Source organism: Geotrypetes seraphini, chromosome 4 (genome assembly GCF_902459505.1).
Source record: "Geotrypetes seraphini chromosome 4, aGeoSer1.1, whole genome shotgun sequence".
Lineage (NCBI taxonomy): Eukaryota > Metazoa > Chordata > Amphibia > Gymnophiona > Dermophiidae > Geotrypetes > Geotrypetes seraphini.
Genome location: NC_047087.1, coordinates 63,958,312 through 63,981,975, shown reverse-complemented (window position 1 = coordinate 63,981,975; position 23,664 = coordinate 63,958,312). Strand labels below are relative to the sequence as shown.

Sequence of the window (23,664 nt, the reverse complement as noted above, 5' to 3'; positions counted from 1 at the left end):
CGCCTTATCAGTCATCTGGATGACTTCTTTGTCTCTACAAATGGGTTGCTTGGAAATCGTATTCACAGCTAGTATCATATTCTTGCACCGCTTTGCTACTCTTTCACTGAGCCCCTTTTATGTTTGACGTACACTTTTATTGACTATGTTCTACTGTGATATTATGCCTTGTTATGTATTATTATTTTCTTTCTTTCTGTATTGTATTGCTTCTGTTGTGGTGCTATTTTCATGAAGTACATTATGCTTAGGTATTTGTAAAACTCAATAAAAATCTTATTGAACTGAATGCTCTGCGCTGCTGCCGACGCTCATAAAGTTCGTATGAGTGTCGGGAGCAGTGCGCAGCATTCAGCACGGCTCCCTGTGCTACAAAATGCTATCGCGGTTTAGTAAAAGGGGAGGGAGTAAATGTATTATAATAAAGCATACCCCTAATATCTCTTTGTATTATGTATGCATGCATGTGAATTTGTACTCTGCTTAGAATGGAGGATAGAGAGGATTAGAATTATTTTTAAGTAAGTTCTGCTTCTATATGCCTGAATTTATGTATTATCTGCTCAGTTTAAGTATACTGTATGAGGAAAGACAGTGAAGATAGTTCATGTAGTAGTGGTGTATCTTTATGTCGTCCCTGTGCTCCTCTTCCACCACTAATGCCTGCTGTAGACTTAACATATTTTGCTGAGGGAACGTGGAAACTAAAATGGATGCGTGAAAAAGGAACAGTTCAGCATAATCCAACCTCAGATAATTTAATCCCACTTCACTTCTAGGCTGTACGGGAGCTAGGGAAAGGGCTTGATTTTTATATCCTGGGCACTTAACTATAGGTGCAGATACTGGGATGTCCTGATTTGAAAATTAAAGAGGATGGGCCATTTGGCCTTTATCTGCCGTCATGTTTCTATGGTTCTAGTTTATTTGCTTGTGCTGTTTCTGACCATTGTTGCTGTTTTACAGAAGTATTTTTATTTTCTTTTGGTAAGTTTAGTCTCATACCAGGCTAAGACCATGTTGAAGAACAAGCTTGAAATCGGGAAGAAGCTTGAACTCGGGTTGCTGCAAGGTGGCTCTTGCCTGTTGGTTGGATTTCTCTTATGATCTTGGCTGGTATTCTAAGGTGGGACACTCTGATCCCAAGTGAAAGCAGAAGCAATTAATGTGACCCACTAGCAACAAAGCAAGAAAATACCCATACTTGGTTTAGACAGAAATCTACTCTAAATCTTGCTTCATAGCTTGGGATTGAAATGGTGCTCTTAAGCACTGTTCCCGCTAAGCCAGAGATCTCAAAATCCCTCCTTGAGGGCCACAATCCAGTCAGGTTTTCAGGATTTCACCAATTAATATGCTTTGAAAGCAATGCATGCACACAGATCTCATGCATATTCATTGGGGAAATCCTGAAAACCCGACTGGATTGCGGCCCTCAAGGAGGGACTTTGAGACCCCTGCTCTAAGCTGAGTGGAAATCCTCCACCTTCAGCCCTACCAGTGGGGGGTGCTGTTTCACTATCACATTTTCAATAGTAAAGGAGAGGCAAACTCATTCAGACTCCAGGGAGCCTGTTTGCCCTGGCGATTGGAGACACAATATTGAAGCATCATTCCCTACTGGTAACAATGCGGTTGGAGGACACCCACTTACCTTAGAGGGAACAGTGCTCTTAAGTCATGTTCTACATTGGTGTTTCTCAACTTTTTCAAGCCAAGTACCCCCTAAGCCTAGCAAATACCAACAGAGTACCCCCACCCAAGCTCCGCCCCAGCTCCACCCCTGACTCCACCCCCATAATAATAGTACTAATTGTAATGCAATTTCTTCCATCCATTTTTTATATACACACAATATAATCTTATTAATACATAACGGTAACCACAAAAATTAAAAAGCACACTGAACGCACAGAAAATGTTAATAATTTATACTTGTGGTTTTTTCAAAGAGGTCAAGGCAGATGACTTTTTAAAATATGCAATATCACCTCAGTAAAAACTATAGAAAAATAGACAAATATAGTGCAAAATATGGACAGCAGATATAAATTCTCAAAACTGATACATTTTGATCAATAAATTGAAAATAAAATCATTTTTCCTACCTTTGGTGATTTCATAAGTCTCTGGTTGCACTTCCTTCTGACTGTGCATCCAATATTTTTCTTTCTTTCTGTCCTGCATGCTTCCTCTCCTCTAGACCTCATTCCACTCGCCAACCAACATCTTTCTCTGTCCCTCCATGAGTCCAACTTTTCTTCCTCTCTCCTCCACTCGTATTGGCAACAAGTCTCCCTCTCAAATCTGATTCTCTTGACTCATCGCCAAACTCAATTAGCTAGCGGCTCTGCATGAGCAGGAGTGAAGGAAGATTGCTCCTGCAGTGGTTCACTTCTGAACCACTGGGATCTTAACAGATACGCAGAGGGAGTGGGAGGGAGATAACAGTTGTTTAAAGTCGGCCAGGGCAAGAGACGGAAGGAATCCCTCCTGTCCCGGCCTACCACTGGACCACTAGGGATTTAAAAGGTACACAAGGAGGGGGTGGGGGTGGGAGGGAGATTAAAAATTGTTAAAGATGGCTGGAGCAGGAGACGGGAGAGATCCCTCCTGTCCTGGACCACCAGGTCTTATGGTAGGCCCGTTGGAGGCCTGTGAGGTATCGGAAGGGAGAAGGACAGGGGACAGAACATGCCAGGAAGGAGAGAGGCTGAGTATAGAGGCTGGCAGGGGAGTGAGTGAGTGAAGGGGTTGGATGCAGAGCCTGACAGGGAGGGAGGGGGACTGGGTGCAGAGACTGACATGACAGACAAGGGAGTAAGGGAGGAGGCTAGATTCAGAGCAGGGAGGAAGGGCAACCAGGGGTGCAGACCCTAGCGGAGAGGGAGGGGGGTGTAATTGGGTCGGGCTGGAAGCAGATCTAGCAGGGCATTGCACTTGAATATAAACACCCCCACCCCCACTCTACTCCCATCCCTGATTTATATTCAAGTCAACCTTTTTGTGGGGGATAAAGGTTACCTCTGTTTATATTCAAGTATAATACGGTACATTGGATCTTTCTTGAATTCAGATACATTTTTCTTCACCACCTCCACTTGGAAAACTGTTCCATGCATTCACAAGTAATTTCTGAGGTTACTTCTGCTTCTAATTTCCTTTCAATTGAGAAACTCGCCTCATGTGCATTTATTGCATGTAGGTATTTGCATCTCTATCATATTTCCCATCTCCAGCTTTTCTTCCAAAATATACATATTGAGATCTTTGTCCCCATATGCTTTATGAAGAAGACCATTGACCGTTAGTCAATATATAGTTGTACCCCACCCCCGTGAAGTATTTTGTGCGGCCCCAGTTGAGGGCGATGCAGTGTTTTCTTCTGCTGCCCCTGGGTGTTTACCGTCTTGCCCACTCCCTCCTCTGTCTTCCTGCACCATTTGCATGTTTGTGCGGCCCCAGAAAAATTTTTTCAGCCAATGCGGCCCAGGGAAGCCAAAAGGTTGGACACCCCCTACATTATAGTGGAATATACAGAAGCCTGAAAAGCCTTTTTCAAATTTGAAAATATTAATTCATAAGATGAGGATGGGAGAAAATGATTGTTTAATGTAGGGGTGTCCAACCTTTTGGCTTCCCTGGGCTATATATATATTTGGCACAATTCAAAGAGAACTTCCTTAAAATTTTCCTGAACAGAAGCTGAGTTGCTTTTACTTCAGGCTAAGAAGTAGAAAGCATATTGGCTTCCTTTAACAACCAACGAAAAGATTACTTAAAGGTCTGTTAAATTATATGGTTTCAATTTTAACGGAAACTGAAATCATTGATCAAAACCTCCATAAAAACCAGCAGCTTCACAAAAACTCAATTCCTTAGATAAGCTTTTAAATTCAAACAATCGCATGCTCGGAGCCAAATAATCCCGCGAGCTCTGTATTGTTTAACTCCACAAACTCTCAAAATTCAAGTTTTACCTACAAAATATAACTTTGACTAAGGCAGTTTCTAGTAGTGCTGTCCGATTCAGGAAAAAAATTTTGATTTGATTCAGCCTATTCAATCGATTTTCCTGCCCCATTGGGTGTTTTTTTTCAAACATCCTGTTGGGTTTATTTTATAGCCTTTTTACCCCCTTTGCCCTCTCCTACCCACACTGGTGCTGTGGTGTAAACAAAATAAACAAACAAAAAAGACTTTTCCTCTCTGTTAAATCCTAGCTCACGTTTGCAGTCTATCACCAGCTCTGGCAGGATACATGCTTCAAATATGACATTATAATCACAAAACAGAAAATAAAATGATTTTTTTCTACCTTGTGTTGTCTGGTCTTTATTTGTATCATGTTGGTCCCAGGCTCTGGTTGTCTTCTGATAACTCGCTTGCCAGGGTCTCCTTCTTTCTTCGTGCTAACCATCCATCTTCCATCACTGTCCTCCCCTTCTGTTTCCCTTCCCTCCCCCAGAGGTCTGGCATCTTTCCTTTTTTTCATCTCCACCCCCACAGTTGCAGCGATGGACCCCCCATCCCCATATCCACCATCTCTCCTTTTCTCAACTACCCTTTCATCCAGCATCTCTCCCTCCTTCCCCACCACCCCAGGGTCTACGAGTTCTCCCTTTCTCTTCCCAACTACCTCCTATCCAGTATCTCTATTCCCACCCCCACCCCATCCCTTGTGTCCAACTTCTCTCCTTTTCTATTCCTTCCTTCCCTAAATCCCATTGTCAACCATCTTTCTCCCTATCTTCTGTTTATAGACCCATTATTTCTTCCCCCCTCCCTCCCAGTATGGCATATTCCCCCCGGGCCTCCCAGTCTTACTTTTACTTAATTACAGCAGCGGAGCAGCCTGCAGAGAGGATCGCCGGATCTGTAGCGATCCTTGCAGGCTGCCATCGGCCTCTGCAGCAGAGAGAACGACAGCTCCGGAGGCTGATAGCAGCCTGCAAGGATGGCTAAAGTACCGGTGATCTTCTCTGTAGGCTGCTCTGCTGCTGTAATTAGGTAAATGTAAGAGCGGGAGGCCAGAGGGGAAGATGGAGGACACTGACTGCAGCACTTCTTGACTGACCCTCCCACCTCATCCCCTAAAGCAAGAGCTGCAGCGGCCGGCCAGCAAGAGGCAGCGCTACTGATCCTGCTTTTGGGGCGAGGGTCAGTCACTGAATTGGGAGGCCGTTTTTTGTTTTGTTTTGTTTTTGCCGTGGGGGGGGGGGGGTTTTGCCGTGGGGGGAAGGTGTGATTCGAATCGATTCACCCAAAGCGAATTGAATCGGAAATCGGGCAGCACTAGTTTCTAGTACACAGCTGCCTCTCACAACGTCTCCCTCCCAAACAGCTTCAACTGTGGGCTACAGAATCTTGCTACTGTAACAGAATCAGCTGAGTGCAGGTAGCAGAGAACATTCTTTGAAAACCTGCAAAATGAAAAGCCACAGAAAAAAAACTAAATAGATAAACTTCTTTTCTTTTGTTTCCTACTTTCAGGGAACATTTTTCACTTTTAAATTTCTTATTTTAATTTTCTCCATGAGCCCCAGGATTCATATATTTTTAACCCCTTGGGGGGTTTACATAGTGGAAAAGAAAAATACCAGCATGTCCTCCAGGAAGATTAATCAGATAGAAAATGTTCGCTACCGGATTTTTTATGTTAAACAAATAGCTGAGCAAATGTAAACAAACAGTTGTTCCAGTAGCTTAGGTATTCTTCCTTTACTGTTCCTCTTTGAATACAAATGTTGTTTAAGCTAATTTTTAAAAGCTTTTCAGAGTACTGCTGTTGGCTTTTAACAGTCTGTACATGGACTCGTCCTGTCAGAGGGTACAAATGAGTTCCAGAAATGACTATTTTTAGTTAATTTTCTAGACCATTCTCCCAAGGAAGCTCTGAACAGTTTACATGAATTTATTCAGGTACTCAAGCATTTTTCCTTGCCTCTTCTGGTGGGCTAACGATCTATCTAATGCAGTGGTTCCCAACCCTGTCCTGGAGGACCATCGGGCCTGTCTGGTTTTTGGGATAGCCCTAATGAATATGCATGAGAGATATTTGCATATAATGGAGGTGACAGGCATGCAAATCTGCCCCATGCATATTCATTAGGGCTATCCCCAAAACCCATCTGCCCTGGTGGTCCTCCAGGACAGGGTTGGGAACCACTGATCTAAAGTACCTGGGGCAATGGGGGGATCAAGTGACCTGCCCAGGGTCACAAGGAACAGCATTAGTTTGAACCCACAACATCAGGGTGCTGAGGCTGTAGCTTTAATCAGTGAGCCACTCTCTGCTCCATTACGTGTCTCTAGTCCAAAAAATTATTATTATTTTAAATAGTGATGATAGCTGGTAATCTGATTGCAGGAAGCCAATTACAATTTTTTTTCCCTATTGATTCCTATTTCTATAAGAGGATGAGTGGGGTGGAGCAGCAGGTAAAATGGGTTCTAATCCCACTTGTGGCTGAGAAAATAAAGGCAAAAGTTGGCATTCATGGAATAAAGAAAAAAACAAGAGTATCACAAAGATATACTGCATGAAATTGAAAGAAGCAAAGAGATGTCGGGCGAAAGCACAAGCAGAAGACCATATGGCTAGAAATGTAAGGAGGGGAGATGAGAATATTTTCAATTATGTTAGAGAAAGAAGGAAGGCTAAAATGAAATTGAGATTGAAAGGTGCTGTGAACCTTATGTGGAGAGTGATGAGGAAAAAACAAACTTGCTAAACAAATGCTTCTGTGTTCACAGAAGAAAATCCTAGAGAAGGACTATGATTGGCTGTCAAAGATACACATTAGAATGGAATGAATATTGTGCCGTTCATGGAAGAAAGTGTTTATGAACTATCTGAAAAATTGAAGGTGGACAAAGTGGATGGGATCCAGCCTAGGATATTGAAGAAGCTCTGGCAGGTCCTCTTAAGGTGTTTTTGTTTTTAATAAATCCTTGGAGATAGGCCAGTAGGCCTTGCTTCAGTAGACGGTGCCAAGTAGACTTTAATACAGTTTGTCTGCAAATGACCAAGATGTATTCAGATAGGCTGGAGTAGGCTTAGGGTGAGTGCAGATGGGCTGGGGTGAGTTTTGATGGAGACTTCAGTAGTTGGAACCTAAGCACAGTACTGAGCAGAGCTTTGGATTCTTGTGCAAAAATAGCTAAAAAGAAAAAAATAAATATTTTTTTTAGATAGAATCTGGTTGGGCAGACTGGATGGAACATTCGGGTCTTTATCTGCCGTCATCTACTAGTTGGAACCTAAGGACAATGTCAGGCAAGCTTCTATGGTCTGTGTCCCAGAAATACCAGAGAGAGACAATGATTAAGAATAATAATATATCACATTCTTTGGTTTTAATCGTGAATTAATGATGAGTATAACTGCTGGGCAGACTGGATGGACTTTTGGGTCTTTATCTGCCATCATTTTACTATGTTTTTATGACCTATCAGACCTATCCAGAACATATGGGTGGTTTGGTGGTATATTCTTGTTATAACACCTTTCTGTGATGCAGTCAAAGTACATACTGTAGTTTACATATTACCTACAGGCAGCAGATGGAGACAAAAAAAATTAAAAGCTGTGAGCTCTGTGCAATAGAAACTTTTGCACAGGCACAATCCAGCAGTGTTCTCCATCTCCAGCAGATGGTGGACTGCTCTTTTAGGTCTGGGTTGGTGAAGTTGCTCCTGGGACCAAATGGAGAACTGGTTACTCATTTGAGCTGGAAGTCCAACAAAAGGGATTCATAGAACAGACGCTGGCAGAAATTTGAAGGCGTTGAAGTCCCTTCCTTATTTACTGCTTATAAATGAAGAACTTTTGTTTCTGTGCCTAACCAGCAAAAAAAATATATATATTTTTTTATTTAGCTTTTGAAGCAGCTTACAGATGACTGGTGTAAGGAGCAATACACAGCTCCTGATTTTGTCAATTTTAGGGGACTCTGAGGTTGTTGGTGATGTCGGTGGACAGGAATTCAAACTGTTGAAGCATGACACAAAGGCACCTCCTTTGTAGGCTTCAGGGATACTCAGACATTTAGGAGTTAAGTATGGGCAGATTTGGCTTGGGGATGTGAGTGAATTTGGGTATATGTGGCCCACTTGTATTTTACTCCTTCTCTTCTGCTCACTGCCCTGTAGGCCTCTTGTACTAGCAGGGTTGGGGACCCACTCATACCGGTTGCTTTCCTTCTTGAGCCTCATCTAGACTGAATCAAGCTGATATCCTCCTCCAATAGCTTGAGAAACGCACGTTTCTGAATCTTCCTGCTTGTGAAGACAGACCTTTGATATCGGGTGCTATTGCTGGAGCATAGTAAAATGCCTGAAAAAGGGACCTGCTGTCCTTTATTCCCCCAGCAACCCCTTGAGTGTCTCATTCTTGCAAAATGCCCTACTTACTTTCCACTCTCCAGCCCATCTATCGTTCCTATCCTCGCCTGGCTGCAGTAGGGCATTTTCTACAGCTGCTGGTAGAGAGAACAGCTAATTTATCTTATTTTGGCAGTGCAGTGAATAATCACTTTAGAAAATCTGATTAAATGTTGCCTTTAGAGGCTGGGAGGCAGAGTATAGTGATGTTTTGCAATGGGGAGGCCTATAGGGCAGTGGTTCCCAACCCTGTCCTGGAGGAACACCAGGCCAATTGGGTTTTCAGGCTAGCCCTAATGAATATGCATGAAGCAAATTTGCATGCCTATCACTTCCATCATATGCAAATCTCTCTCAAGCATATTCATTAGGGCTAGCCTGAAAACCCGATTGGCCTGGTGTTCCTCCAGGACAGGGTTGGGAATCACTGCTATAGGGAATGGGACTTGTAAACAGCCTTTTTTTGTAGCTTTACAACCACACTCAAAGTGGTTTACATACAGGTACTTCAAGCATTTTCCCTATCTGCCCCAATGGGATCACAGTCTACCTAATGCACCTGGGGCAGAGGAGGATTAAGTGACTTGCCCAGGGTTACAAGAAACAATGCAGGGTTTGAACCCACAACCTCTCTGTGCTGAAGTTGTAGCTCTAACCACTGCGCCACACTCTCCTCTCCTATAAGTGTTGTGAGGCTCTTGGAACATGGGGGAAGATGTTGCTGGATATAAGGTTGTATAGAACCAGAGAGTCTTTTCGGATTTGGGGGAAGATTCTCAAATGTTGGGCGGTAAAATCTGACAGGCCGCTACTATAACAATTTCAAAAAGGCTAGTTAGTCTTTAAAAGTGCTCAGGCAAAGGAGGTTGGTGGAGAGTTTCGGAGGATTGCTAAATTTGCATGTGCTGATCTCTGGTGATAATGATCAGCACATACGCAGAATAAACGGTGATAGCGATCAGCACATGCGCAGAATAAACGCACAAATAAAGATTCCAAATTGAAAATCAGCAAGAGTGATTCCCACTCCCTGCCGCCGCTGTCAAGCAACACTCCCCCCCTCCCCTAGCGGGAGTGATGCCCACTCCCTCCCCCCACCGCTGTCTGGCCCAGTTTTCTTAAGGCCCCTCCTATAGGAGAGACCTTAAGTGGCTGGGTCAATCAGAGCCTTAGGCCCCTCCCTGGCACATCCCAGGATGCGCCAGGGAGGGGAAGAACATAAGAATTGCCGCTGTTGGGTCAGACCAGTGGTCCATCGTGCCCAGCAGTCCGCTCACACGGCGGCCCTTGGTCAAAGACCAGCACCCTAACTGAGACTAACCCTAACTGAGACTAGCCCTACCTGTGTACGTTCTGGTTCTTTGTCTTGAATCTCTGGAGGGTGTTTTTCCCTACGACAGACTCCGGAAGAGCGTTCCAGTTTTCTACCACTCTCTGAGTGAAGAAGAATTTCCTTACATTCGTACGGAATCTATCCCCTTTCGATTTTAGAGAACGCCCTCTCGTTCTCCCTACCTTGGAGAGGGTGAATAACCTGTCCTTATCTACTAAGTCTGTTCCCTTCAGTACCTTGAATGTTTTGATCATGTCCCCTCTCAATCTGCTCTGTTTAAGGGAGAAAAGGCCCAGTTTCTCTAATCTCTCATTGTATGGGAACTCTTCCAGCTCCTTAACCATTTTAGTCACTCTTCTCTGGACCCTTTCGAGTAGTACCATGTCCTTCTTCATGTACAGTGACCAGTGCTAGACGCAGTACTCCAGGTGAGGGCACACCATGGCCCGGTATAGCAGCAAGATCACCTTCTCCGATCTGTTCGTGATCCCCCTTCTTTATCATTCCTAGCATTCTGTTCACCCTTTTTGCCGCCGCCGCACATTGCATGGACGGCTTCAACGACTTGTCGATCATAACTCCCAAGTCTCTTTCCTGGGAGATCTCCAAGTACCGCCCCGGACATCCTGTATTCGTGCATGAGATTTTAGTTACCAACATGCATCACTTTACACTTACCCACGTTGAACCTCATCTGCCATGTTGATGCCCATTCCTCGAGCCTGATTATGTCACATTGCAGATCTTCACAATCCCCCTGTATCTTCACTACTCTGAATAACTTTGTATCGTCCACAAATTTAATCACCTCACTCGTCATACCAATGTCTAGATCATTTATAAAGATGTTGAAGAGCACGGGTCCAAGCACCGAGCCCTGCGGCACCCCACTGGTCCGAGTATTGTCCATTTATCCCCACTCTCTGTTTCTTATGACCCAGCCAGTTTTTAATCCACGTATTTCACCCTCGATTCCATGGCTCGCAATTTTCCAAAGTAGTCATTCATGCGGAACCTTGTCAAACGCCTTCTGAAAATCCAGATATACAATGTCGACCGGGTCGCCATTGTCTATCTGTCTGTTTACTCCCTCAAAGAAGTACAGCAAGTTCGTCAAACACGATCTGCCTTTGCTAAAACCATGCTGACTGGTCCTCATCAGCCTGTGTCTATTTTGAAGAGGCAGGCCTGTTGGCCAGAGGTAAAAGGTATCCCTTTGGCTGGCCTATGTAAACAAGGTAAAGAAGGGCGGTGGGGGGGAGGGAATGTGCATCTCTCCTGTTGCCAGGAAGGACATCTGGGGGGGGGAGGTTCTTGGTGCCGGGAGGTAGTAGGCATCCCTCCCACTGTAGGCGGGGAGATACTTGAAGGTAGCAACATTTTCTGGCAGGTCTGAGCTGTCAAGCCTTACTTTTCTGTCAATACCTGAGCTAATCAACATTCAGGCACTGACCAAAAAGTAAGGCTAGGACAGCTCAGACCTGCCGGAAAATTTTCCTCGCAAACGGCTGACATCGATGTTAGGGAATCACTCGGCGATAATAGAGAGTTGCCCGGAGTGCTCATTTAAATATTAATGACCTATTGTAATACATTTGTATGGCAGAGTCAGAGACTGTTAGGAAGCTCAGAAAAGACCATGCAAGCCATTTTGATAATCCTCTGCTAAAATACATGAATGTTAAACCTGTTGGAACTGGTTTAGCAACCAAGTTAAAGTTTTTTTTGAGAATCTTCCCCTTAGTGATTTAGAGGTGAGAGTTAGTTAGCACCCCCTTACAAACTACAATAAAATAAAATGTTAACTTCTATTTTAGTTTACCTTTTTGTTACACCAAAACTTTTTCTACTAGCCTTTTATTAAATTACTAGTGTTTAAGCCCGTTACATTAACGGGTGCTAGAATAGATGTGTAAATTTTTAGCACAATGGGGCGCCGAGGCCATTCTTTCTTTCTGTCTTCATCTTTCTTTCTTTGCTTCCAGCTCCCCCTGTTCAGCAGTAGCCCTTCTCCCTTCCTTTTATCTCCCCCCTGTCTAGCATTACCCCTTCCCTGCTCCCCCCTGTTCAGCAGCACCACTTCCCCCTGTCCAGCAGTAGCCCTTCTCCCTTCCTTTTATCTCCCCCGTCCAACAGCACACTTGCTCCCCCTGTCCAGCAGTAACCCTTCTCCCTTCCTTTTACCTCCCCCCTGTCCAGCATTACTCCTTCCCTGTTCCCCCCTTCCCAGCAGCACCCCTTCCCTGCTCGCCCTGTCCAGCAGTAGCCCTTCTCCCTTCCTTTTACCTTCCCACTTTCCCCCCTTCCCTGGTATTCCTTCTCCCTCTTTCCCTCTCTCTTCCCAAAAGAGTGCTGCTGCAGCATTCCCCCCTATCCCCGCAGTTTCACACAGCCATTGGCAGCATTTCTCGTTCCCTCTCTCTTCCCCCCCCTCCGGGTATCACACAGCCGTCGGCAACGCCACATTCACAACTCGCTGCTCCTGTTTGCTTCAGGCCTTTGTTGCTACCGGGTCCCACCTACTTTTTGTTTCCGCAAATGCAGGACCCAGCAGCGAGGAAGAGCTGAATCAAACAGGAGCAGCGAGTTGAAGCCTCCCTCCATGCCCTATCTCCTGCCATTGCTGCTGTAGCCAGGAAACAACTTCGGCCATGCTCCGGGGCTCTAACACTGTGCTTGCTGGCTTCGCTTCTCAAAAAGTTGTACTGTCCATACAAATAGCAATTTAGGGGTCCTTTTACTAAGGCGCTCTAGCCATTTTAGCGCATGCTGAATGCTAGCGCGTCCATTATATTTTATGGATGCGTTAGCGTTTAGCGCATACTAATATTTAGCACATGCTAAAACGGCTAGCGCGCCTTAGTAAAAGGACCCCTTAATTTTAGTTGTATGATTATTTGGGGAATTGACTTAAAGAAAAACTAGTATTAGACTATTGTTAATTCTAGCAGTTATTGCCCCCCAAAAAATATTCAAATAAATGGAACTATCAGGTCTGTTTTGTTACAGAATGCATTAAAAAAGTGTGTGTGCTTTGTAAAATTATTTAATATGAATGAATTTTTTTATGTATTTACCTTATTTTATACTTTCGATGAGTCTGCAAATCATTGAGGGAGACCTACCTTGTGTTCATTGTTCTTTTTTTTTCTATTCTTAGTTAGACTAAAGTTTCACTATTCTAATTGTTTAGAAGCCTCATTGTGTGAACAGACTTTATTCTAACCACAATTTTATCAATTTCCTGATTATAAATCCAACTTGTTCAGTGTGTAGAAATGAAGATTTGAAATACCGTGATTTAACTAGTTTATCCCACCTTTTGAAGGTTTTTAATATGTCAGGTTAAAATAGTCTTGTGCCATGTTGATCAAATCACCCTGTAGACAAAATGCTCTTAGCCTAGTACTGTAATCCAGTGTATCTCAAACTGTGTGCCAAGGTACACTAGTGTACCTCCTGAGATTCCAAGTGTGCCACGGCACACTGAAGAGGAAGAGAGGCGCCTGCCAGCTGACTTCCCTACGCGGTACAGCGCCAGCGCTGCCCAATTTGCCAAAGGCCTGCATGTTTCCCCCTTCTCTCTAGTGTATATTGTGTGTATATGAAAACTGAATGGAAAAAATTGCATTACAATTAGTAAAGGGGATGGGATCTGGGGCAGAGCTTGGGTGGGCCTAGGGAGGTCTATGGTTGGGGGGTACTCAGTTGATATTTGTTAGACTTAGGGGGTACTTAGCTCCTGTAGGCAATAAGCTGGCGCCAGTGCCTCTCCTCCTTCTCTTCCCTGCTGGCACCCCCTACTGGCATCTCGGGGCCTATCTGGAGGGCCTCTGCACATGCACGGACGTTGACGTGATGACATCACGCATATGCGTGATGTCATCATGGCAACATCCACACACTTCTAGGTGCCTCAAGCTGTGGCCACTACCTTTAGTGTGCCCTGGCTCGAGAAAGTTTGAGACACACTGCTGTAATCCTTGAAGTCGATGTTTCCCAGTCTTGTCCTGGAGGCAGATATATTGCAATGAATGTTGAATTTGTGCAAGTCAGATGTGCTTCCACTGAATTTCCAGTGTATGCCAATATACCGCCTTGGGCTAATCACTTGATGAAAGGTGGTTGTTAATAAAATCTCAATAAATAAATATATACCCTATGCATATTTATTGTTGTTATCCTGAACCTGGACCAAGTAGTATGCTTTAAACACAGTTAAGCTTTCTCACAAGTACAGAAGTCATTGTTAATTGTTTCTGGAAGGCTGTAACGTGAGAAACTGGAGGGGTGGCATGTTACCTACCCATTACTTTACTCACCTTTACTGCTTTAGCACCTGCATTGTGCCCTTCACTGAAGCTGGCCTTATTTAGGGATCTTTTTACTAACTTGCTTTGATTTAGATGTATTTTCACTACTAGAGCTCATCTTAGACTTCCTGTGAAATAAAATTCCCCCTCTAAGGTACAATTAAAAAAAAAAAAAAGAAAAATCACCTTAATCCTTCCTGTTCCATTTGCCATAAGATATCTTCTTAAAGTGTGCCTGACGGCATGTTATTGCTCTCTAGTTGCCATGCCATTTAATCGACAGTTTCATCTGCTGTGGATTGAGATTTTAAGACAAACCAGCTACAGAGGTATTGTGTACCAAGCTGTTGGGAAATGGAACAGAATCCAAGTACATGCTGTCAGATTTTTAATGATCGAGTCTCAGTTGGAAAAAGCGTGTCCTGTTCTACTAAGTATTCCTGCTTTTTGATCATTATCCTGAAAAACTACGTTCATGCTGATATTCAGACCGTGGGAGGCATGCTGGCTATCTCTGTGGTCAGCGCTGACTAGGCATATTCAATGCCAAGCCATTTCCAGTGACTGGCATTTAATATCTTGGGGGGTGGGGGAGGGTTAGCTGGCATAAACTTTAACCGGCTAGGTCAGTATTCAGCACTGGCTGGTTACGTTTATATACAGCTAAATATAGGTCTAATATTTACTCCGTCCAATTTGGTCGCTAAAGTTGGCCAGTTGGTGCTGAAATTTTCCAGTTTAACTTGTAGCTACTAACCACAAATATTCAGCAGAAATTACCAGTTTTCTCATGCAGAATATATGCATTTAGCAGGTTAAGCACTATTTTGGTCAGCGCCATTTCTGGCTGGTTAAATAGTGTACGAAAGCATAAAGTAGAACACAAGTCTCTGGATGTCCAGGAAAAATGATTTATTCAAATAGTCAAATTTAAAATCGAAATAAAATCAACCTCAGGATTTATTTAGGTACAGACTATGTCACTGGTAGTACATGCTCACCAAAGTGGTTAAATAATGCTGCATACCAACCAGATTGTGTTTTAAATTTGTTTATTTTTTCCCTTCCCATAAGGGTATTCATGATGGAACATTCTCGTGATTTTGTCCTGGTGGTGTTTTATAGCAAACTATTCAATTTTTCAAGTTGTCTTTTTTTTTTTTAGACCAGGCATATCTAAATATTCTAGATGGTACAGGTTTTGACCATTCTTGCTAAACAGCTGTGTTTTGTGGTGCTTGTGAGCTTTGGGATAACGTGTGCCCATCTTCATTTATTGGCGAGAGCCGTGAGGTCTGTGGGGTGTGGAGTGACAGCTGTAAGAAGCAATCAGAGAGCACAATTTCTTCACCTAGAATTTGGTCACACTAGTTCATTCCTATTAGGGGTGCTTGTGTGTGTATGTATATATCCTAGGTCTCTGGTCCAGGGCATACAGGATACGTCAGTCAATAATGTTAATGCCTACTGCCTTGTATGGAGGGTCTCGAAATCTGTTCTCAGCATTGTTGCTTATCAGACTTTACAACATGTGGTTTATAGTTCCATTCTGTACTTCTGCTGTTTTTGTCTTTACTTGTGCCTTTCCTAGTAGCTCAAGGTGAGTTATCCTTAGATGCGCTCAGTTGATCTTTGTTTGCTAATTTTCATTTACTTAAGTTTCTACTGATAAGTTTCTACTGTTTAGAGGCATGTTGTATAACAAAGAACAGTTTTATGTAGACACATGTAAAGGGGGAGGAGGCGGTCTTGTAGATAACATTATATTTACAAAGCTTGGCTACCCAGGTGACCAATTAATGTAAAAAAAAAAAAAAAAAAAAAATATATATATATATATATATACATACACACACACACACACACACACACACACACACACACACACACACACACACACACACACACACTAGTGTTTAAGCCCGTTACACTAACGGGTGCTAGAGTAGATGTCTGTATGTCTGTTGTTGTTTTTTTATCTCTCTCTCTCCCTGGACGCTGTCTCTCTGTCATTCTTTGTGTCTGTCTCTCTCCCTGGTCCCCTGTCTGTGCGTCTTTCTTTCTGTCTGTTTCCCTGGCCCCCCTACTTGCCAAAGCAGCCCCCTTTCCCTCTCCCCCTATTGTGCAATGCCTGCCTGCTTCGTGGCCCCCCTTCTGTTCCTTCCCCAATTGCTGTTTGCCCCCAGCACACCCCTCCCCCCCCAAGCAGCCCCCTTTCCCTCTTCCTCTGGCCCCCTGTTGTGCCATGCCTGCCTGCTCCGTGGCCCCTTCTGTTTCCCCCACCCCCCATGATTGCTGTCTGCACTCAGCACAACCCTCCCACCAAACAGCCCCCTTTCCTGCCTGCTCCATAGCCCTTCTTTTTTCGCTTCCCCTCCTGTTCTTACCCTTCCTCCATCCATCCATGGTTGCTGCCGCCGCTGCCACTCCTATTCCTGTTCAAAGCGGCCTGCATAGGTTCATGGCCGGCTATAGCGAACCTCGCAGGCCGCTCTCCATATACACATATACACACATATATAGGAGCTTAAATTGTTGGCTTTTCTTGACAAAGTTTTAAGGATGTCTACCATGAAATATGCATGCAACGTTTGCATACAATTCCTAATGATCTAACAACTTTGAAAGATCACCAATATGATCACACTGCGTATTGTTGCCATTTCCCAAACATTTAATATGTTTAAACGTTGGTCCCACTGCAGACTCCTGGAGTTGTTCCACTATTAGTTTCTCTATGTGGGGAAAACTATCCATTTAAATCTACTGTGTCCCAACTTTTATAATTGGTTAAAATGTGCAATAAGATGCAACTTCCTATGACTGTTTACATTTTCTGAAAATCCAAATGCACTGTATCGACCATTGTGCCTTTGTTGTACTCGTTCATAATTTATTTAGTTAGTTATTCATTTATTTAGCCCGTCCTCCCAAAAGAGCCCAGAACAGGTTACAGGAGTACATTCACAGAATGGTCAAGATAATACAGACAAGATGTAATAGGAAAGAGTAGCACAAGTTGAGGTACAGTAGGTATAAACATAGAAACATGACAGCAGATAAAGGCCAAATGGCCCATCCAGTCTGCCTCTCCACAGCAACCATTATCTTCTTCTCTTTCCGAGAGATCCCACATACCTATCCCAGGCATCAGAGATGCACTAATTTACAGTACACACTTTGGTGTGGAACTTAGACAAATGGCCTAGTTGGTGAGACTATTAGAGTTCTTTAAAGCTTGGTCTTTTCATGGAGCTGGGTTCATGAAGGGGAAGGTTTTCGTGGCCTTCCTAAAGCTCCATAGGTCGTCTAGTTCTTTAATAGTTTGGTAGCTAAACACAGAATTATTGGGCAGTCTAGACATGGCAGAATAGGAAAGATCCAATATTATTTTAGCAAAGAGAAGTTCTACCATACCAATCAGACTTATGGAAGTGCATCCCCAATGCTCCCTCTAAGGACTGAGTAGACGTGAACAAAAAATTTCCATTACATTACCTTGTGAGCACCACTTACAGAAATATACACAGACACACACTCGCAGGAAGGTTGGAAATAGCCATACTCTGCATTAGAGAATGACAGAGTGACAAAATTTACCCCGTCCCTGCGGGAGCTTATTTTCCCATTCTGTCCCCTTGAGTTCTTTTCCTGTCCTTGCCCCATTCCTGCAAGCTTCATCTTCATCAAACTCTTTAAAATCATAAGGGTTCAATGCTTGTGCGGGTAAGGCAGAGTTTACAGGAATGACAAAACTCGCGGGGAACAAATTTGTCCTCGTGTCATTCTCTACTCTGCATGCTTTCCCCACTTTTTCACCTGTACTTTAAAGCTACTCTGAATTTTACTCAGATGCTCAGCACAGCTTAAAAGAGAATACTGCTCCCAGTGGCATAGCAAGGCTAGGCACCTAGGGCAGTGGTGCCTGGCACTGCTGTGCAGTTCATAGCCCCCTTGGCTGTGTGCCCCTCACTCACATACCTCTTGAAACCTGTGCGGGCAGTGAGCAGCACCTCCTCTCTGCTATTTGGGCCGGCCTCTGCGTGTTCTTGACATCACTTCCTGGTCCTGCAACCAGGAAGTCAGTTCAGAAGGAGCGCCGAGGCCAGCGTGAGCAGCAGGGAGGAGGCAGCACTTGCAGCCGGAGAAGATTTCAAGAGATGAGTGAGCAGAGAGGACGAAAGGTGCTGATTACAGTGTCTGGGGTGGTCTGCCTCCCTTACCATGCCACTGACTACTCCCCCCCCTCTGTGAGCACCACTTTTAATTTTTTTTTTTTTTTAAAAAGGGGGTGATCAGCAGGGCATTTTTGAACATGGTAGTGAAGAGAACCGCTTCACCATCTACCAGCTGCCTCCCCCAGTACCTCTGTTACTATATTATATACACTGTATGCACTCCAGGGAATTATGTACCCCAAAAATTGAAAATACATGGCAAAATGATACAACATATCGAACATGGAAATATATTCAGGTAATTTAACATTTGGCTCCATCAGCCCTAGCTCTGCAGTCCAGCATCTTCCTGTTGGCCAGAATTAGGGAAGCCAGGTTTCAAATCCCACTAATGCTCCTTGAGGTCTTGGACAAGTCACTTAACCCTCGATTTATGCATCCGAAGCACTTTAAACTTAGATGCCCTCCAGGGATGGGAAAGTACCTAATGTACCTGAATGAAACTCACCTTAAGCTATTACTGGGAAAGGCATAATGTGAAGCAATATAAAACACTACACATATTGCTTAGGATCTACAGAACAATTCTAACATGCCATAACTTCTGAGTCACACGACAAGGACCTACTTAGGAAAAGACAGCACAACAGTGGGCACGAGAACATCAATACACTGATTGTACTAATCTGGTTTGATTAGTTTTTCAGATTAATCCTGCGGTCAATGCTGACAGAAAACAATGTCTCTCTCACACATGCAGAACACAGACCCTTGCCCAGTATAGAATAAGTAACCACAAACTTAAAATAGAAATAACCACCCCCCTCCCCCCCCCAAAAAAGCCAGACTCTTCATACAGTTCAAAGAAAAAGAGAAACTATCATGCATGTCCCCTGGTATTTTGAAAATAAAAAGATAGCAGATGTAAATTTCAAAAAGTGACACACTCCAATCACTACATTACAAACTAACAAATACAAAAATTGGAAATATACCATTTTATTGGGCTAAGTACCGTATTTTTTGTTCCATAAGATGCACCCTAGATTTAGAGGAGGAAAACAAAAATAAAATAGCATTCTGAACCAAAGTCTCCCTGCCAGGCTCTGCACCCTGTCCCCCCCTCACTACCAGGCTCTGTATCCGGTACCCCCTCTGGTGGTCTAGTGGTAGGCCGGGACAGGGCAGGCAGCCCTAGTAGCCTCGTGAGAACTGACTGCAACCATTCACAGAGCGGTGCAGGACAAGGCAGTGCACAAAAAGCTCACACCTGCCTTTTGGGCCGATCTGACGCTGCTTACCTCAGCCAGAGGTAAGGGCAGGACTGTGGGAACAACTAAAATAAGATACGGGGTTGGGGGGTTCCCGGGGGGGGGGGGGAGGGAGTTAGCTGGAGAGAATGGCAGGACCACCGGAGATAACGGTGGAGGTGGGAGGGGGGATTCGCTCCATAGGAAGCACCCTTTTTTTCCATCTACTTTTTTGGGGAAAAAAGTGTGTCTTATGGAGCGAAAAATATGGTACACTTTTTTCAGTTAGCTTTCAAAGCTCTTCCTCAGGCTGTTATGATATCCTTTTCTTACCTCAGGAAGGAGGTTTTGATTCTGGAAGTTTGTTAAAAAGGTATTAAAATTAGCCCAATAAAAAGATAACATCTTATTTCCATTTTCTATTTTTAACATTTGTTAACAAGGCTACCACACTACTTTTTATATTAAATGTGCTGTTTGTTTCTGCTCCCTTACAAATTTGGTATGATACCCAAGAATCAGCATTTTATACTTGAGGAGAAAAGCTCAACTGAAAATTTCAGAAGAAAATAAGAAACTTTTTGTTTGAGCAGGATTCTGGTCAATGTGTTGGACTGTATCTCTTAAATTTATTCATGATTTTATACTGCTTTGAGTTTATTGAAAGGCAGTTAAACAAATGTAATGCACGTAAACATACATACTTTCTATTCAATCTTCCTCTGGTAATTTTGGCTGCTGGTATGATATGTTGTGAAAATGAATCCTTCATTTTGCTCAGGATATTAGGGGGACATTCTATAAACGGCATCTTAGGCGCTGGAAATTAGGAAGGAAATGCATTTTAAGTGGCATTTTAAGTGAAAATCAAAGTCTCAACTGGCACCTACACAAATGGTGCCGGAATCGTGCCTAATGCCACTATAGGTGCAGCTAACACCAGAAGTAACATTAGGTGCCAGTAGGTACCTCCGGAAGCGCGATTCACATCAAAGGTAGGTGCCGGAAATGTAGGCCTGGAAAACCCTGACCTACATTTCTGGCGACTTTCTTTGTTGGAGGCGCAATTCTCTAAACGGCACCATTGTGTGATTGACACATTATCAGCAGCCGCTTTTATAGAATCCACACCTTAGTGCCTAATTACCCTCCCACTATAAGGAAACATTGGCACAGAAGACCATGCATGTACATATACATGTACACAAGTATATGTACATGCATATACAAGTATATTCGGCACACAATAGAGTATATTTTCCTAAGGTTTATTCATCAACAATATCAAAAAGCAGCCACCTTAGATATTTAAATTATAACCCATTTAAAGACCTCAGCGGTGCAACTGTGTGGCAGTTTTCATACACAGATTCGCTAGCACCAAAATCTTCATTGGTCTATTTTTTTTAATTTTTGTTATTTGTTTTAATTTTCATTTATCAATATTAGTATTCAAAAACTCATCTCTTTAAGAAGTATAGCAGGGGATCTTCATCCTTTCATAGGCTATGTTTCGCCCAGAGGGCTTTATCAAGGTATTTCCTCTATCAATAAAAAGAGATAACCAATAAATACAGCTCAGCCGTAGCCAACCTTAAAATTTTTTTCGACTACCCCAACAGAAACATCGCTTAAAATCTATTAAGTTAATCTAGTATAGGTGACTTTCATACAGTTAAACACATAGTTTTCTTACGATTACCTTAGTTATGCCGGTTCCGTGAGGGCTATTCCGTCAATTTTCACAGCAAACATGGGTGCGTCTCTTTTTGGAGAAATTTATACATCATGATCTCATTATTACGTATCCAATCAGGGCCCCGAAAATGACAAGGAGCTGTTCAGTAAAAGATCCTCTGCTATGCTTCTTAAAGAGGTGAGTATTTGAATACTAATATTGATAAATGAAAATTAAAACAAATAACAAAAATTTTAAAAAAATAGACTGATGAAGATTTTGGTGCTAGCGAATCTGTGTATGAAAACTGCCACACAGTTGCACCGCTGAGGTCATATACACCATTATACACACCTACATACCTGTACCATTGTTTCTATATAGTGGGAGGGGTATATATATAGAGTATGTGCCCCTCATATTATAGTATGTGTAAAAATAAATATGTAAGCATAGATATGGTCTTCTCTACCAATGTTTCTATTAAGAAACTTAAGCTTATACCTTAATATGTAGGTTAGTTTTTTTATGAAAACAAATTTCAACTTTGCAGCTAATAAAATGCTTTATTATGTTGATTATGTGGACACATAATTTTCTGCCTCTTTTTATAGTGTCTACCTTTATTTTTCCTGTCCTTGTTTTGACACCTGCATACTGGTTATACAAATGGTGATCAGCTAAAATACCTAAGTGTCTCCTGTAAGAAGTTCAGACTTTGTCATTTAAATACAATGTTTTGAGCAAAAACATTATTTTGAAATAGTACATATCAGAGTGCAAAATTTTAAAACTGGTTAAAATAAGTGAGTACTTCATTAATATCTTGTACTTTTTATTTTAAAATATACTGTACAGCAATTGAGAGAATGGTCTTCCCATTTAATTGCCGTGCCTTTCATTTCAGGTTATGTACTATTACGACTTTCAGCATATCTCTGTTCTAGCCAGGAATATTTGACTCTGCTTTTCCAGGAAACTGGGAGTGCGGTGTTGGGGCATCAGAGTTCAACTAGGGTTTAACAGTCCTGAATTGAGGAGCAGTATTGGGGGTGAAGGGAAGAGAGTGAATAGGTAATGCTTGAATGATGAAATTTGATATGCAAGTTATTCATCTGATGGGCCGAGTGGAAGCTTCATCTAAACCCAGAATTTTAACTTGGATGTGCCATTTTGCATGTTGAGAACTTGATGTAACTTCAAGCTTATGGAGGAAATGTGTGTTCAAGTGAATGGAAATAAATATTGTGATACTGTACACTACCTTGGATGATCTATGTTAGGCAGTTTGTTGTACCTTTAGCTTTCACCAGTGTTGCGGATAACTTTTTCAGGTACTATTTTATAGTTTTGATGGAATGGATAAAAAGTGGTATTAAGATTATGGGAATGAACATATGCCACCCCTTTTCACACAACACATCATCTTTTTAAATTTCTTTATTCATTTTAAAGCCATAAGTAAGTGTAAAATAAAATACAATCATATAATTCTATAAAAGCACTTAAATACAATTATAATCATAATCTATCACAAAAAGATTATCACCCCCCTCCCCCCATAATTATATCTAAGAACTATACTCAAATTGAGAATTGAAAAATACATTCCAGCCCATCCAATTCCATCATCTTTTTGTTAATTTAATTTGGAATTATCTAGTCTACACCAGAAAGTTTGCATTGTCTCCTGCCAGTTAGTGTAGTTCAGAATTGTTGCACTTGCCATGATGGATTGCTATAATATGCTGGATGTGTGCATTCCATTGATTTTACCGTGTATCGCACTTGTACTGTAGTATGCACCCGATGACTACAATGGCCTTATTCAGATGAACGATCAAGCAAGGAGTATGTTACAAGCACCGAAAGAGTGGGTCTGTTTGTAACTGCTGAGAAGGTAAGATGAAGCCAGACCCCTGCAGGTGAATGGGAAGGGCTATGAAGGGGTGTTCTGTGCTATATTAACTCTGGGTAGACCTTGTGCTTTGTCTCTTTGGCTTGTGTTGGGAATCTGCTCTAACTTATTTTCCTTGCTCTCTTCCTTTTTTTGATAAACTAACTTGGTGAAATCAAGGTGATTCTAATAAATAGCTGCCAACATAGCAGCAATAAATGGTGGAGGTGGCATCCTTCTTGCAAAGATTTTGTAATCTTGATTTTTGTTTTGTATGGTATTTTTTGCCAATTAACTTTCTATAGTTTCTAAACATGAGTATTGTATTAACAAGATTTCTCTTCAACCTGTGCAGTTTAAAGTCTGAATAAGATATCTTTTTGTGAACCATGGAATAGGAGTGTAGCCAGTTCTCTGTTTTGGGGTGGGGGTCAGGGGTGAACTGGGGCAGTGCAATGCATTCCTTCTCACTGTGTTAAATATATTACATTTGCTGCTGGGGATGTCAAAAACCTTGCCAGCCAAAGAGATTCGCTTTCTAGGCCCTTCTCCCTAAGCTGTTGCAGTAAAGAGAATGTTACTGACGCCAGGACGATTCGTGCAAGCTTAGTTCTTGTGCAAACTGAGCAT

The 23,664-nt window shown here is 42.6% G+C and overlaps 1 protein-coding gene across 3 annotated transcripts in view; it reads left to right on the top strand.

Annotated features, from left to right (window-relative positions):
• ESRP2 (epithelial splicing regulatory protein 2) overlaps positions 1 to 23,664 on the top strand; it is a 162,131-nt gene that overhangs the window by 115,282 nt on the left and 23,185 nt on the right. Inside the window, exon 16 of one of the 3 annotated variants that reach the window (XM_033942395.1) lies at positions 22,937 to 23,037. The exons of the other annotated variants lie outside the window; for them this stretch is intronic. Coding sequence (XP_033798286.1) covers positions 22,937 to 23,026 — 90 coding nt within the window. The 3' untranslated portion in view covers positions 23,027 to 23,037. The remainder of the gene's footprint in view (positions 1 to 22,936; positions 23,038 to 23,664) is intronic. 3 annotated transcript variants of the gene reach the window in all.